The 16,464-nt window shown below is 52.2% G+C and overlaps 2 protein-coding genes across 13 annotated transcripts in view; one reads left to right on the top strand and one right to left on the bottom strand.

Moving 5' to 3' along the window:
• The window catches only part of LOC120386995 (zinc finger protein 436-like), a 45,823-nt gene that overhangs the window by 7,692 nt on the left and 21,667 nt on the right, over nt 1-16,464 (bottom strand). For 3 of the 4 annotated variants that reach the window (XM_039507134.1, XM_039507135.1, XM_039507138.1), the window contains exon 1: nt 380-572. The exons of the other annotated variant lie outside the window; for it this stretch is intronic. In XM_039507134.1, coding sequence (XP_039363068.1) covers nt 380-388 — 9 coding nt within the window. In that variant the 5' untranslated portion in view covers nt 389-572. Of the gene's footprint in view, nt 1-379; nt 573-16,464 lie in introns of those variants that run through there. 4 annotated transcript variants of the gene reach the window in all.
• LOC120386998 (zinc finger protein 436-like) lies at nt 5,014-11,932 on the top strand. Of its 9 annotated transcripts, none has more exons than XR_005589994.1 (4): nt 5,014-5,292; nt 8,632-8,735; nt 9,100-10,200; nt 10,578-11,932. XR_005589994.1 is itself a non-coding variant. In XM_039507156.1 (4 exons), exons 2-4 carry the CDS (start codon nt 8,696-8,698, stop codon nt 10,618-10,620), a joined length of 930 nt encoding a protein of 309 aa, XP_039363090.1. In that variant the 5' UTR covers nt 5,014-5,292; nt 8,632-8,695; the 3' UTR covers nt 10,621-11,932. The 9 variants fall into 9 exon arrangements, 8 of the variants coding, with proteins under 8 accessions (XP_039363090.1, XP_039363086.1, XP_039363084.1 ...); XM_039507156.1 differs by having other exon boundaries at nt 9,100-9,946; XM_039507152.1 differs by adding an exon at nt 5,640-5,735 and having other exon boundaries at nt 9,103-11,932.

Below are 16,464 nucleotides of genomic sequence, written 5' to 3'. Positions count from 1 at the left end.
GCCTTTCACCCAGGCTAAGAGCCCCAAAATATTTTAAACCCTCCCTTTACCAGCCCTGAAAAGGCAGAATAAAAAGAAGCTGGTTTGGTGATGTTCCCCTGCCTGTCCCATCAGCATGTTTACTAGACAGAAGCAGAAAACTGACTTAGGGAAAGAGGAGGGAGCATTTCTCATTTCTCCTGTTCTGTCCACCTCCTGTGGCTGGGAGCCTGGGTTATTGTTCCATTCCTGGTCGCAGCCCTGCACCAGCTCCAGCGCGTGCTAACAGAACGGAGATGCTGTGTGTGTCAGAGCAGGGGCACACAGGGAGGGGGCTGAGAGGGGTCCCCTTGCTGCCCATCGCCAGTCAGTGCTTGAGTTCTCTCTCTCTCTCATTTACCTGCAGCATCCTGTGTCTCCCTAGGCCTGGTTAGAGCCAGAGACAGGCCCCACCTTGGCTAGGGTCTCTCCCTGGGATGAGGCAGCAGAGCAGCTCAGGCCGGCCTCTGGGCACAGCAGAGGCTGTGGCAATTGCAAATTACAGGCAGCAGCAGCAGCCGCTACATCTCAGGAAGCTCAACCCCTGGTATCCAAAGCACAGGAACTAGCAAGAGGAGAGACAGGCCCAGCTTCTCCTGCCACAATAACCATCACCCTCTAGCGGTCATCAGTACAGAAACCTGGACACAGCCTCCCCCGCAGAGCAGTCCAGGATCCTTTCCTCATTGTTTACCTAATAGAAGATCAGAGGGGAAATAACACCATGTGACAGGCATAGCTCTGTCCTCCAGGGCTGGGCAGCCTCACCCCGACCAGGTTCCTATCAGCCCAGTGTCCCTTTTAGTTTAGGATCCCCCTGGAAAAGTGCTGGATCTCCAGGCCAAATCCCCTCCTCACTTCTGTCAGAGGCTGCTATATCTGAGGAGCAGAGAGAGAGAGAGAGAGAGAGTGTGTGTATAAAACGATCGGTGGGCATTCCTGTCAATAGCTCTCCTAGGGTGACCAGATGTCCCAATTTTATAGGGACAGTCCCGATTTTTGGGTCTTTTTCTTATATAGGCTCCTATTACCTCCATCCCCTGTGCCAATTTTTCACATGTGTTGTCTGGTTACCCTAATCTCTCCTGTTGAGCTCTTCCTGGTGGTTCTGAACTGACACTCTCTCTGTCTCCCACAAAGTCTCTGTTCTCTATAACTAGGCTTAGAAGGATTCGATTTTTATCTGTAAATGTCAGTAACTGAGAGACACAGGGGGTGAGGTAAGATCTTTCATTGGACCAACTTCTGTTGGTGAAAGACACAAGCTTTGGAGCACCACAGTCCTGAAGAAAAGCTTGTCTGGCTCATATCCTGGGGTCAGCACAGCTACAACACCGCAAGCATCAATAAACGTCAATTTCACTGGACACACGCAAACGGACGCGAAAGTATTTCCATCAATAATCAAAATGTAGAGACAGGCAAAGTAAGAAAACTGCTGCTTGGGGACTTATTTGAGTTTGGTTTAAGGATATTGACTTCGTGTATCTTGACACGTGATGTTGACGGTTTGTGTTTCAGTGGTTACAAAGCTTTAACTTTATGAATGTCCGTGTCTGCTGTCATTAAACAATTCTTGTCTGGTCCCCGCCATGTCTAATTTCCCTACAACGTCGAAAGTGTAGCTGGATAAAAATCAAAGACGGTGCTTAAAAATAAAAATCAATATTATCCATTAAAATTGTAAAAAAAAATTGAATTCTGCCAAGCTTCTCTCAGCCTCCCCCGATCCCAGGTATATCCCGCAGCAGTTCCCCTCTCTGAATCACTCAGGCCCTCACTCCCATCTCCTGGGGGTCTGTGTAGAATTGTCTATAGCAGGGATTGGCAACCTTTCAGAAGTGCTGTGCCGAGTCTTCATTTATTCACTCTAATTTAAGGTTTTGCGTGCCAGTAATGTTTTTAGAAGGTCTCTTTCTATAAGTCTATAATATATAACTAAACTATGGTTGCATGTAAAATAAATAAGATTTTTAAAATGTTTAAGAAGCTTCATTTAAAATTCAATTAAAATGCAGAGCTCCCAGGACCGGTGGCCAGGACCCGGGCAGTGTGAGTGCCACTGAAAATCAGCTCACGCACTGAAGGCAGCACGCGTGCCATAGGTTGCCTACCCCTGGTCTGTAGCCTAGTTTCCAGGACTTTATCTAATTTTACGTAGATTTTCAATGTCCCTAGTGATGGAAGCACTAGTGATGCCCTTTCTCTTGAGGGGGAGACTATTTCACATGGCCAAAGTCTCCTCGTCATTAGGAATTGTTTTCTCGAAGCCTGCCATAAATTTCAACTGGCGAAGCAAATGATTTCTACTGAGTGGGACTGAATAAGGGGCAAATAAGACAATCTCGCTCCTGGAGCTGGAGAAAGCGGGGTGGGGGTGAAGGAAACAGGGTAACAAGCTGGATTTAAAAAGTTTTTAATTAGGTTTTTTAAATGTAAACTAAATTTTAAAGTCCCCAAACATCTCCCCATCCTGAATTTCAAGAGCGACAAACCCTGACCCAGCAGCAAGAGGAAGAGTCCCACCTCCCTGGAAGAGAAACAAACAACAGCTAGTGCCTAACAATGGGAACTGAGCCCCATCTTCTAAACTAGGACATGAGAACCCAAGAGAAAACACTATATAACAATTAATGAATGTTCTAGAGAAGGTACTCTAGGAGCTTCTATTCATCCTCTCTCATAATACAAGTACATGGGGACATTCAAGGAAATTGGCAGGTAGTTAGTTCAAAACTGACGAAAGGCACTACTTGTAGAAAGAATGAACAATTAGCCTGTGGAACTCATTGCCACAACATGTTATAGGAGTTGTAAAAAAAAAACAGAGAAGGAAGGCTGGCCAGTGGCTAAGGCACTAGCCTAGGACTTGGAAGAGCTGGATTCAATTCCCAGTTCCCTGCTCTGCCACAAACGTCTTGTGTGACCTGGGGAAGGTCATGGTCTCCCTGTGCCTCAGCTCCCCACGTGTAAAATGGGAATAGTAGCACTCCCCTACCTCAAAGAGTATAAACACTTTAAAGCTTGTGAGGTGCTCAGATACTGTGTTAGTGGGGGTGTAAAAATAGATAGCGCCGCAGAATTTAAAGAAGGATTGTTCTGTGTGTAACAAGAATATCTTGTGATGTAATAACAAAATAATCACCCCTAAACCCAGGAGTCTTGGAAATTATACAAACTCTCATGCTTCAGGGCATAAGAGGTGGCAAAATCTTAGCTCTTTTACAGTTGACGTGTGGCTACCGGAGCCCTCCACACCCCTCTCCCCCATTCTCCGCTTACCAGACTGCAATGGGGAGGGAGCTCAGGGCTTCTCCTTCAGCAGGAGCAGGGCAGGAGCCCTGAGACCCCCTGCCCCTCAGGGCAGAAGTCCCTAGCCCCACCACCCTGCAGCAGGGAGAAGCCCTGAGCCCTGGCAGACACACCTGGCTCTCGAACATCTGAAGATTATCGTATGCAGCTCAGAGGGTCAGTAAGTTTGGTCGCCCCTGGCATAAGCTAACCTCTGACTATTGGGAGTTAGGAGGAATTTCCCCTGGATTCTCCGCTCTGCCCTCTGGACAGAGACGCATGTTTCAGTAGCTATGAGCATGGCATATGCTGGGGGAATCAATACGCAGACCACGGGCCAAATCCAGACTGCCAGTAGGGCTGCCAGGTGTCCAATTTTCCACCAGAACACTTGGTCAAAAAGGGACCCTGGCGGCTCTGGTCACTCTGCTGATCGGGCTGTTAAAAGTCTGGTTGATGGTGCAGCGGGGCTAAGGCAGGCTCTGTGCCTGCCCTGGCTCCACACGGTTCCTGGAAGCGGCAGCGTGTCCTGTGGCTCCTAGGCACAGGGGTGACCGGGGCCTCTGCGTGCTGCCCCTGGCCCAAGCGCTGGCTCCGCAGCTCCCATTGGCCAGGAACCACACCCAATGGGAGCTGCGGGGATGGCACCTGTGGGCACAGGCATCACACAGAGTCCCCTGGCTCCTCTGCCTAGAAGCCACACATGCCGGCCACTTCTGGGAGCCGCGCAGAGCCAGGGCAGGCAGGGAGCCTGCCTTAGCCCTCTGTGCTGCCGACTGGGAGCCGCCTGAGGTGAGCATCACCCACCTAGGGGTCAGACATGCCACTGCTTCCTGGGAGCTGCCTGAGGTCAGTGCCACCTAGGAGTCAGCCCACATCCCAAACCCCTTCCTACACCCCAACTCCCTGCCCCTGTCCTGAGCCCCCTCCTGCCCCCAAACTCCCTCCTGGAGCCCACACCCCCTTCTGCCCCCCAACCCTCTGCCCCAGCTCTGAGACCCCCTCCTGCACCCCAAACCCCTCATCCCTGGCCCCACCCTAGAGCCCATATCCCAGCCAGAGCCTGCACCCCCTCCTGCACCCCAAACCTCTCATCCTCTGCCCCAGCCCTGAGCCACCTCCCGTACCCTAACTCCCTACTGGAGCCTGCACCCACTCCCGCATCCCAATCCCCTGCCCAATCCCCAGCCCCCTCCCGCACCCTAAACCCCTCACCCCTGGCTCAATCCCAGGGCCTGCACCCCCCACCGGAGCTCTCACCCCCCTCCCACACCCCAACCTCTGCCCCAGCCCAGTGAAAGTGAGTGAGGGTGGGGAAGAATGAGCAACGAAGGGGGGGGGGGTGAAGTGAGTGGGGGCGGGGCCTTGGAGAAGGGGCAGGGCAGGGGGCAGGGTAAGGGTGTTTAGTTCTGTGTGATTACGAAGTTGGTGCCCTACCTGCCAGCCGCTTTCGAAATCTTTGTATTTACTTATTATCATTAGTTATTATTGTTGGGTTATTTTCTCTGGAGTCTGGCTCTTGACTATACCTTGACCAAGAAATCTGGACCTTGCCAACAAATAACTGATTACCCCTGGGCCTGGCATACGCGCAGTGTGAGCGGGCTCCGCTGAACTGCTCAGAGTCTCCTCGCCACCTGTGAGCCGTGCAAAATTCACACGTGTTCCCCTAGCTGTTGCCACTAGAGGGTGATGGCTGTTGGGAAAAGACAGGAGGCTGCTTCTCTTTCTGCCTCCGGATTGCCTGTCCTCGGGATTTTAAGGATGAGCTTCCCGGGTGAGAAGGTCCCTACCCAGCTCCCTTCTGTCCAAGAGCCCAGAGCAAGGAGCTGCTAATCTCCCATCTCCAAGGGGCCCTGGGCTGCTGAGAGACATGATTTAAAGTGCCACCGCAAACCCAAAATGGGCCCTGTCCCAGGCTGTAACTGCTGTCTTTGGGAAGCAAACAGATTCTACAGGCACCGTCTGAGCCAGGAACTGCAGGTAATTGAGAGCGAAGGCAGGAAAGTAGCTGTAAATGCCTTTTCCTTCCCCTTACCCCACTGCTGATCCCTGTGTGCCTGAGCCCCAAATCCACTCGCTGCACAGACCCACAGCAGCTGTTACTGTCCTAGCCTGGGCAGTACTGGAAAGGTAACAGCGATCAACCTCCCAGCTGGAGGGCGAGTGGCACTGGGAAAGGAGAGAGGAGACTGACAGGGGCAGAAGGAGAAATAAGGGCCGAGATATGAGCTCCCAGATCTAGCAACTGCATCATCACTGGGCCAGTTTGCTTTCCTTATAACCAGCGGGGAAACAAAAATCAACGCCAGTTCCCTTCCTCTTCATAGCAAACGCGCTTGTGAGGGAATATGCTGCCCGGGGGAACAATGTCACCAGAGGGGCTCGTTTTATTCTGTTGTTGTACGGCGCTTTGGTCATGGAAGGTCAGTGTTTAATATTTCTACAGCCAGGATGAAATCCTGCCCCCGTGACTTCAAAAATTTCCCCCGATTTTTTTTTTTCCCTGAAGCATCTGGCTTGGCCACTGTCCGGGAAGGAGGTCTGACCGGCTGCACCTTTGGTCTGACAAGTCCCAGTTTTGCGTTCTTTGTGTCTGCCCCTTAGTAAGCTCTTTAGCTTCACCTCTGTGTTTTGCATCAGGCTGAGGACGTTACCAGAACTTGATCAATAAAATAGGAGGGTAATTTCCCTGTCCTCAGAGCTTTCCATGGGGACAGGATTGTAGGGTCTGGGCAGTCACTCAGGTGTATAGAATTCCTGTGTCCTCTCCACACCGGGCCTGGCCAAGGTCTCTCTGCAGGTGTGGAGATGAACACGGCGGTGCTGGAACAATTTGTCAAGTGGGGGTTCTGAGAGCCATTGTACCAAACTGTAAATCCTGTGTATGATGGAAACCACTTCAAGCCAGGGGGTGTGGCAGCACCCCCCAGTTCCAGCACCCATGAATAAGCACCAGGCTTTGTACTTGATTTTTGCCTAAGTCATCAGGTCCCCTTCAGTGGGAGGTCTCCAAATTCCCTACAAGGGAGCACAATGCATCTGCCAGCAGAGAGGTGACGTTCCCAAACGGTCTGGTTGCAGAGCATACCGCCTCACTGTGTAGCACTGTAGTCAGCTTGCCTCAGTGTCCCCCACTTGGTTCGCCAGTTAAGGGAGGTGTAGCCCGGAGTTCTGAAAGAATAGTGCCGCTCTTAGGAACTTACAGTTCTTCTGGCCCTTCCAGCCCCAAGCCATCCCTTCCAGCCTGGGTGCAGGGTCTCCACAAACCTCCGTCTAGGGGTGTGCTTGAATCCTCAGCCACCCCTTGCCCTGAGTGTACCACAGGATCTCCCTAAAAGAGCTGTACCTTGGAATATGGTTGGCTGGCTCTGAGCTCCCACCACCCTCTTACAGGCTATGGCCCACCCACTAAGCACCCAGGCCTACCCAAATCTGAGCAGGGCTGGAGCAACTGCTGGAGCATCGCTCCAGTACCTGAACTGCACCCAGGCACCTCTGACTTGTCATTTTCTGAGGAACCCCATGCTCCTGCCCAGCTCGGCAGGTGAAGCCCCGCATCTGGCAGGGCCAGGAAGGGCCCCACCTGCACACACACCATGCATAGGCGGCAGGTTATATCTGTGTGCGGTGCCTGGGCTCCAGGAATATTCAGGGCCGGGTGCCCTGCTCCAGCAATAGTTGGAGCTGGGTCTCTCCCCCAGCCCTGCCTGGATTGGGCCCCAGCCCCCGCAGGTCTCCCCCCCCTGCCCCGCCGCGACCCCGCCTGGAGCAGGTCCAAGCCCCTGCCTGCCACCCCCCCACCCCCGCTGCGCCGCGTTGCATCCCTGCCTGACAGAAAGCAGCGCAGCGCCTCTCCCCTGCCTGCTCTGTGCTGCGGCAGGGCTCCCAGCAGAACTGCTGTCTGCTGCCACAGGGTCCTAGTGCCTGCCATACACTAATGGCAAGGCAGGCTGCCCTTACCCTGAGCCTCTCCAACGCCCCAAACCCTCATCCCCAGCCAGAGCCCTCATCCCCCCGCACCCTAATCCTCAGCCCCAGCCCTGAGCCCCCCCGCATCATGAACCCCTCATCCCCAGCCCCACAGCCCTCACCCCACAGCCCAACCCTCTTCCCTAGCCCTGAGCCCCATCCTGCATCATGAACCCCTCATCCTCAGCCCCACAGCCCTCACCCTGCACTCCCTCCTATCCCCGAACTCCCTCCCCAGAAGGTGCACCCCCTCCCCACACACCCCTTCCCAACCCCAAACTCCGTCCCAAAGCCTGCACCCTTCACCCCCTCCCGCACACCCACCCCCTGCCCAAGCCCAGAGCCTGCACCCAGCACCCAAACTCCATCCCAAAGCCTGCACCCTGCACCTCTCCTGCACCCTAATCCCCAGCCCAGGATCTGCACCCCAGACCTCCCCCGCCGAGCCCCCTCCCAGAGCCTTAGGCAGGTGGGGGTGGAGTTTGGGGGGGCGGAGTTGGGGGGCAGGTTCTGGGCACCACCAAAATTTTTACAAACTTGCCACCCATGACACCATGTGATGCTGCAGCTGGCTGCTCCAGATCTGCAAGCAGCAAGAGCCAACAGCCAGCCCCAGCCCCATGGGACAGAAGCTGCCTCTGCAGGGTGAGTGCAGGTCAGGCTCACTCTCCAACCCCCCTCCCTTGGGGCCTCCCCTCCACACCGGGCTGGGACAGAGACTGGACAGTGACATACACACTGGAGAGTGGGGCCTGACACCCCAATGGGAATGGCTTCCTCCCACTCACCCAAGGGACTTGCCCTACCCATGCCCCTAGAGAACCCTTCCCCACAGAGCTGGGAGCCTGGTCGCTTCCCCCCCCCCCCACACACACACGGATAGAGAGCCGCCCCCAGGAAGAAGAGCCCTCCCAGCGCTGACTCCTGCTCCCTGTGCAGGTGTCAGGGCAGTTCCTCAGCCTCAAGGGAGACAAGCTGCATCTCAGCCACGTTCCACTCCCGAAGCGGTGCCTGCATCTCGGGTGGACACTTCCTTCAGCCAGTTTGGTTTCTCTTGCTTCTTCCCTAACTCAGCCCCAAGGGGTCGGGAGGGCTTAGACTTGGGCAACTCGCCCATGTCACAACGTCACCTCGAGCTGAGCTAGCGCGAGTCGGTCATTGCCTGCCCACTCACCTTTCCACTCCTAGCTACGCCGCCGGCCTCCAAGAACGTTTTCCCCTCTGTTGAGATGAGATATACCCGCCGTCAGAAAGGAAGGATCATTTAAAAACCATGCACCATTTTTGTAACAAACGCTCTGCAAATGTGTGACAAACCCTGATCTCACCCACTTCCTTTCCCCTGAGCAGAACTGCCTGTTCCGAGACCTGCTGTGATCCCAGACAGAACAAGGAGAAGAGCTGCAGGTCCGATATGCAAGGCCGTGAGGCGATCGTGAGCAGTGCCCACGCAGGTGAGGAGTAAGCAGCTTGCCCAGTGAACGGAGAATTGTGGAATTCCACCCAAGCAGTTGCAAGACCCCGCCCTTCTGTCATCCCGCCTCCTTCACTGCAGTACCCATATCCTAGACATTCAGGGCTTCCCACCCGTCCAAACTGATATGAAATAGGGGTCCTTCCCCTTGCCCATCCTTTATCTGTGGCTCAGGTGAGATTTTGAGGCAGCATAAGTCCCCCTCCTGGTGAAGGGTTTTTGTGGAGTTAAGTTCTGGTGACTTTTAATATTCATGACAAGCCCCACTGCCCTTCCTACTCCTGAGGTTCTCTTTCTCCCCAGCGCAGGGAGCAAATCATGGCTGGATTCCCTTTTCATTCCAGCAGGTGATGGGATGCCGAGAAAGAATGAGGAGCAGAAGCCCCTGCATGAAGCCCCTGAGGTGGTGGAGCCTCCCGTGACTTTACCCACGAGATCCCAGAGCCCCAAGTGGGGAGGAGCCCGTGAGACTCGGTGCAGATCAGAAAAGCGGCGGAGGAACCAGCTGGCGCAGAGCCGGGGTAAATCTGCTCAGGTGGGCGATGGCCTCACCCACCAGGAGAGACCGAATACGTGCACGGACTGCGGGAAGAGCTTCAACAAGAGCTCGTCTCTGATTATCCATCAGAGAACCCACACAGGGGAGCGGCCCTATGCCTGCCCCGAGTGCGGGAAACGCTTCACCCAGAGCTCCACCTTCCTGCGGCACCAGCGGATCCACACTGGCGAGCGGCCCTACGACTGCGCCGAGTGCGGAAAGAGCTTCCGGGTGAGCTCCCACCTGGTCCGGCACCAGCGGATCCACACGGGGGAGCGGCCTTACGTGTGCACTGAATGCGGGCGGAGCTTCAGCGTCAGCTCCCACCTGGTGCAGCACCAGCGGACGCACACGGGCGAGCGGCCCTACCGCTGCGCCTGCGGGAAGAGCTTCAGCCTGAGCTCCCACCTCATGCAGCACTGGACCATCCACACGGGCGAGCGGCCCTACCAGTGCGCCCAGTGTGGGCGGAGCTTCTCCATGAGCTCCGCCCTCATCAGGCACCAGAGACTCCATGCGGCGGACGCGCCCCGCCAGTGTGCCCAGTGCGGGAAAAGCTTCAGCCGCGGCTCGGAGCTGAGCGAGCACCAGAAGATCCACACCGGGGAGCGGCAGCACGAGTGCGCCCAGTGCGGGAGGAGCTTCGGCGCAAGGTCCAATCTCCTCCAGCATCAGCGAACCCACGCGGGCGAGAGGCCCTACACCTGTGCCCACTGTGGGCGGAGCTTCAGCCGGAGCTCAAACCTTATTACACACCAGAGAATCCACACAGGCTGAGAGCCTGGCCCATGTGAAAACCATGGGCCGACAGTTACAGGCCACATCCCAACCAAGACACGGTCATCTCCTCCTTTGGGGGCATGTGGAGCTCTGTCCCACTCATGTGCTGCTCTTGGGATGCAGTGGGGTGAGAAGACAATGAGGAGATGTTGTGGGAAAGGGATTGGCTGAAGTGGGTGGTGTTGGTGAGTCATGATGGGTCACTTGCTGGAGGATTCTCTGCAGCTCGAGGTCTTCAAACCACGATTTGAGGACTTCAGTAACTCAGACATAGGTTAGGGGTTTATTCCAGGAGGGGTTTATTCCAGGAGTGGGTGGGTGAGATTCTGTGGCCTGCATTGTGCAGGAGGTCGGACTAGATGATCATAACGGTCCCTTCTGACCTTAAAGTCTATGAGTTTGAGTTGGGTGAGTGAATGGAGCAGGGTTCCCAGGTAACTCTGGGCCTGTTTGAATATCAGTGAATTTGCATACTTACATTCTCTTTTTTTTCCTTTTTATTAGCTGGCAAATCTTTTTTTCATTTGGGTTGCCTGGGGAATCCTGAGCCGTGCATGTCTTGGCCTTGGGCAGGGAGTGAGCTGGTCAAAGAAGGGTGTTCTGAGATGCCCTCCAATTAAGGAAAGTTTGGAGTGTTAAAAGGAGTGGACAAGTAAACACATCAGAGACTAAATGCATGTGAAACCGGGTAATCTAAATGGCAGAGCTGGTTGAAAACCAACAAACTGATTTTCCGGGGCGGGGGGAGTCAAATCTAACACCAGGACCGCTGTATTGATGGTGGTGTTCATTTTCATACCAAAATCATTAAAAGCCTCCATTCTTCATTTAAATGAAATTGCCACCAAATTTCTACTCTGCTGCAACAGAGCACTGCAGAATCCAGACTTTGCTGCAAGATTTAGGTTCAGCTGCTGCAGGGACTTGGATAGACATATCTATATAGGAGTTTGGCTGTACAGCCAATGTCAAATTAAAATGGCCAAATTAAAGAAAAACCCTCCCATTTCTCTCTTGGGGTCACTGTTGCACGCAGTTAATACCATGCAGACTGCATACTAACATATACAGTCTCACTGACGTCAGCGTGACTGCAGACACTAGTAGGTACTAGGCTTGATAAGCATTGGCATGACTGGGCCCTTATTTGGTATGTTTCCCTTGTGCTTGTACAGAATGCGTGTTCTCCATCCGGTTTCATGTGACAGTGTTTCCAAAAGTTAATAATGTATTTGACCATCGAAAACTCAACATAAATAAATTGTACTGTATAGTAGTGGTGATACATATCAAAGTGGGCGTGAAAGGTTGGGTGCTTCATATCCTGTGATTATAGATGCTGCTCCGAAAATTGATGAAATTGGGACATTCCCATAACACGAATAAGGACATCTGTGAATTATGCACCTTTTACCGAGCAGGAACTGAACCGACTGTATGCAGCACAATAAAGAAAAAGAAGCCCACGGCTCTGTGATGCTGCTGGTGTCTGGGCCTTCACTTTGCTCGCTAAAGAAAACAGCACGCTCTCTCCCCCAGGTTCTGCCGCACTCTGCCAAAGGAGTTAGCAGGGGTTTCCTGAGCCTGCTCCAGGGCTGGTATACCAAAGCTGAGTTAATCTCCACCCTGACCCTGTTTGGAACTAATTAGCGAGAAGGTAAAATAAGCAAAGAAACAGAATGGGATGAAAAGACACATTAGAAAGGGGAAGCAGGCTTTAAAATATGTAGATTGTAGGGATCGGGGCCCTCTTTTTTGGTCTGTGTCTGTCCAGTGCCCAGCACAATGGGCCGTGTCTGTGACTGGAGGTCCTTGGTGCAACTACCATACAAATAATAAAAGCTTGAAAAACACCTAAAGGCCAGATTTGTAAAAATATTTAGGTGCCTGAAGCTGCAGATACTTTTGAAAATTCCCACCAGGTGCCTAGGTGCCTAACCTCATTAGGTTCTTTAGAAAATCCCACTAGATGCCGATCTGCATCCTTAGGCACCTGAATACCTTTGAAAATCTGGCCCTAGGTGTGGGGCTTAGGCCATTACCCACAGGTTCCAAACTATGGATAAGCCAGGAGCCTGGATCCGAAATGGCCTGGTGGTATCTGTCATTCTCCAGCACAGCCTGCATACTCAAGATGTCCAGAGAATGGAGATCCTCCCCACACCCTATCTCCAGTCCACCCAGAGCCCAAGCAGCAGGCCCAAGAGTGTATTCTCCCCCAAAGGCTGGGCAAACGAGGGAATATTTAGCAATTAGTGTCTCATCAGAGTGTGCAGGCACATGCTTTTCTCTGCAGCTCTCACTCAAACAGAACCACCCCGTTTCCAGGTCAGTACCCTTTCCTTCGCAGCGTGTCACTAAAACGTTTGGTGATGAGCTAGAGGCAGTTTGAGTTTGGAATGAGATGATCACGTCTCCTCCTTCTCTTGCCTTTCCAGCTCTACTGTCAGCCAGGGCTAAGACTTCTGTGCATTGTCAGACTGTTCATGGATCCATCTAATTCTGATCATTGATGGAGAGGTCAGGAAAAAAAAACACCTTTTCCCCTAATCTAGCCAAGATTTAGGGGGAAATTCATCCTGTGCAGAGAGCCAACACGCACCCTCCTCCCCACTTGCACCCGTACAATGTGCACTGAAGCCCGGTGAGCATGCAGGTAAGCTCTCCAGCTGGAAATAAGACCAAATATTCCCAGCCGTTTTGCAATCAACTAGGTAACAGATGACAAAGCAGGCCCAGGAAACAAACAGCCTCCACCTCGTTAATAAATAAAATGTTTCCACACAATCTTCCAAGGGGAAATGACTGGAAAGTGGGAATTATGGCTGATGGGAGTTGAGGGCTCGAAGGTGGCAGCTATTTCTATTGCCTATGAAAGGCAAAGTAAGAGAGGGTTGAAATGCTGAAGCAGAGATGGATTGAGCTGGCACTGCGGAGCCCAGCACCAGCCATGAGGAGAGCAGCAGAGCAAAGCCTCATAGCTTTACTCTGCTTGGCAGCAGGGGTCTGTGAGGACACCTGCCCAGGTGAGTGACAGATGAGTCACTTTACCTTTTAACAGTATGGACCTTCTGGCTAGACCCTACCGAGCAAACACAGAATTGAGAGTTTATCAGGTCGAGACTAGTTGGATGATGAAGAGCCGATGGGGTGGTTCTTTAAAGTTTGTTTCTGTATTAAATAACAAGAGGTCTCAGATTCTCTTTACAACTGTCTCCTCTTATCTGCTGCTGTTAGCCATACCCAGGGTCCGGACACTATGTGGGACACTGGACCTAAAATGTGCACTCATATGAGTTAGTGATGGAAAAGATGCAGCGAGACCAGGTTTCAAAGGCAAGGACGATTATGACATTAGCATATGCAAATATCTACACACTGCTGTTTGCTATTGACACTAAAGCTGGTGGGAACATGGCGTTTCTTCCAAAGAAAATTTTGAATATTCATCAAAAAAATTCAAAAACTGAAATATTTCTGCCCAAAAAGTGATATAGTTCAATTCTGAAATGCCACCATGGTGCCTCCTGGGAGTTGTGGTTCAGGTGTTTCATACTCCCACTGTCCTCTATTGGCTGGACTCACTGATCAGACTACATTTCTCCTGAAGCACCACAATCTCCTGTCTTAGTGAGGGGAGGCAACGCATCATAACAGGGGCACTGCTGGGGATGCTCCATTTTTTTTAAATGAAAATTCAAGATTTTCCACTGAAAGCAGACACTTCTTTGCAAAAAAAAAATTTATTTTATTGAAAACCCAGTTTTCTTCTGAAAAAATGGCTTTGACTGAAAATTCTTAACCGCCTCTAAGTGATGCCCTTGGGATAATCTCAGCTTTGCACTCGGTTAGTTTAACAAACAATGTCGGCCATACTTACAGGATGGAGGACTCTATCCTGGGAAGCAGTGACTCTGAAAAAGATTTGGGGGTTGTGGTGGATAATCAGCCGAACATGAGCTCCCGGTGTGACGATGTGACCAAAAAAGCTAATGCAATCCTGGGATGTCTAAACACGGGAATCTTGAGTGGCAGTAGAGAGGTTATTATACCTCTGTATTTGGCACTGGTGTGACTGCTGCTAGAATCCTATGTCCAGTTCCAGTGCCCTCAATTCATGAAGGACGTTAATAAGTTGGAGAGGGTTCAGAGAAGAGCTACGAGAATGATAATTAACCATGGGGGCAATTTCCCAAGAGTTGTGGTGGATCCTCCATCACTGACCATTTTTAAACCAACACTGGATGTTTTTTCTAAAAGCTCTGCTCTAGGAAATAGTTTGGGGCAGTTCTCCAGCCTGTGTTATACAAGAAGTCAGAACAGACAGTAACAATGGTCCCTTCTGGCCTTGGAATCTATGAAACCTCAACTCTGAATGTTTGGGGGCTTGTCAGACTTGGGTTTGGAATACTCACAACATTCTTGTGATTTATTTTTTTTACCCTCATGGCACAGGGTCCCCTCACTGCTCAAGGCACCTCCTGCTGGCTGTCCTCTGTGTATTCGTCATACCAGACCTTGTGCTCCCCCTCCGGTGATGTCTTCTCCCGCGCTGTCTAGCCCTGGGCCCCTCTCACTCCAGGGACTGCCGTCTCCTCTTCGTGGGTTGGCCCTCCAGCCACATCACTAATGTCCTCCCCTTCTGGGGAATTCACCATCTCTCCAGACCCACTGGCTGCCTGGCACCTCCAACACCCTGTACCGCTTCCCGGCAGCTGGTAGGGGAACCCAGCCTGCCCTCTACACTGGGTTCCAGCCCAGAGACCCTATAAGAAGCAGCCACAGTCCAATACAATCCTACCCCTTGCTGCTGTTTCCCTGGGCTTCTTCCTCCATATCTGGCTTTCCTCCAGGCAGGTTTGCCAGCCTCCCAACTCCCTCCACTCAGGGAGCGACTGCAGCCTTTCCCAGCAACAGCCCTGCATCCATAGCCAGCTACCGGACTTTATACAGGCCCCGCCAGCTCCTGCACAGGTGAGCAGGTTCAGAGCTCTGCCACTGCATCTCGGCTCAGTAGTTCCCTTTTTCACCAGGAGAAAAAGGTGCTACTGGCCTCCCTGGATATAAGGGTTAGCGCTTTCGAGGGAGGGTGCACCTGCTTTTCTGATGTTACTCACATTGAGAGAGGCCTTGATTCAGCAAAACAGTTACGTACTTGCTTAACTTTAAGTGTGTTTATGTTCCACTGACATCAGTAAGCACCTGGTTCAAGCTAAGCACGTTCTCCAGTGCTTTGCTGAGCTGAGGCCAGAGAGACAGGGCGCCTGGCAGCACAGGAGAGACGTGGCAAGGCAATGATTACAGCGCGGTTGTATTACCTGAGGATTGTTCCCAGAGGACTGGTGCCACAAGGGAGGCACAAGCAGAGCAACAAAGGAGGGACCAGGCAGATCAGCAAGGACTGGAGGAGATGTTCCACTTGCCGGCCCCCACATGCAAATGCACGTCCTAGGAGAAGATGACCTGCCCTCGCCATCTGCTCCAGGCTAGAGGGACAGAGAAGACAAGCGGTCACAAACCCCAAGTCGCATCTGTGAGGCTGAGAATGGCTCATTAGAATTGTCAAAAGATGGCACTGTATGTTCTATTAATTGATACCTCACTTGAAATGTGCAGGAGCCTCTGAACTCAGTGTCATGGATTGGTGGCTGCTTTCCAAATACCTCCACACCCGGCTGCTTGTGCTCTGTCTGTTCCCCTGCAATCTCTTCCTGATGATGATGCAGTGCTGGGGGGAGCCGCTGACAGTTTTGCTCTGTGTCCTGTGTGAGTCATCTGCTCCTTTAGTTATTCCCTATTCCCCATCTCTTCTTATCATCTCATTTGGATCCATCCAATGGGTCACATACCATCCCAGGGCTGTATCCTGGAGCTGGATGGCATAGTCTCAGTTTTGCTGCGAAGTACCAAGAGATTCTTCGGGGTTTGGGCTGTAATAATAGTATCTGTCATTTCACATGGTCCGAGGAAGGAACTTCTGAAATCTTGCTTTTCTGACCCGTATTCCCATCATGCTGCACATAACAGGCATTTTAATACAGCTCTTGGGTTAAAAGGCAATATTACCTCACAGCCTGTGCCTCCGAGGCAAATTTGCCACCCTGGAAACATTGCTTATATGTTTTCAATAGAGCAGTGAAAGGGAACATCAGCCATTCGTGTGCCCTAGCCTGGGATTAGTACCAATGCTGGGTTGCACACTCAGATCAGGATGCAACATCCAGGTAACACAAGATCTGAAACTTCTTTCTTTAGGAGATAAAGGAAATGCTGGGTCACCAGCAACAACAGGTGAGGATTATTTGAGATTCAGTTCAACTTTGTCCCCCCATACAACAATTAAGAGGAAGCTACTTGAGTTTAAACATGCAGCGTTCATACACACACACAC

Source organism: Mauremys reevesii, linkage group 19 (assembly GCF_016161935.1).
Source record: "Mauremys reevesii isolate NIE-2019 linkage group 19, ASM1616193v1, whole genome shotgun sequence".
Lineage (NCBI taxonomy): Eukaryota > Metazoa > Chordata > Testudines > Geoemydidae > Mauremys > Mauremys reevesii.
Note: the sequence above shows the minus strand (reverse complement) of the source record. Positions and strands in the feature narration are given on the sequence as shown.

Bases quoted from the DNA above. Each gene is read 5' to 3' on its own strand.
- LOC120386998 (XM_039507148.1), top strand. From the start codon at position 8,696: ATGCAAGGCCGTGAGGCGATCGTGAGCAGTGCCCACGCAG. The intron at 8,736-9,099 runs GTGAGGAGTAAG...TTTTCATTCCAG, and splicing joins CGTGAGCAGTGCCCACGCAG to CAGGTGATGGGATGCCGAGA.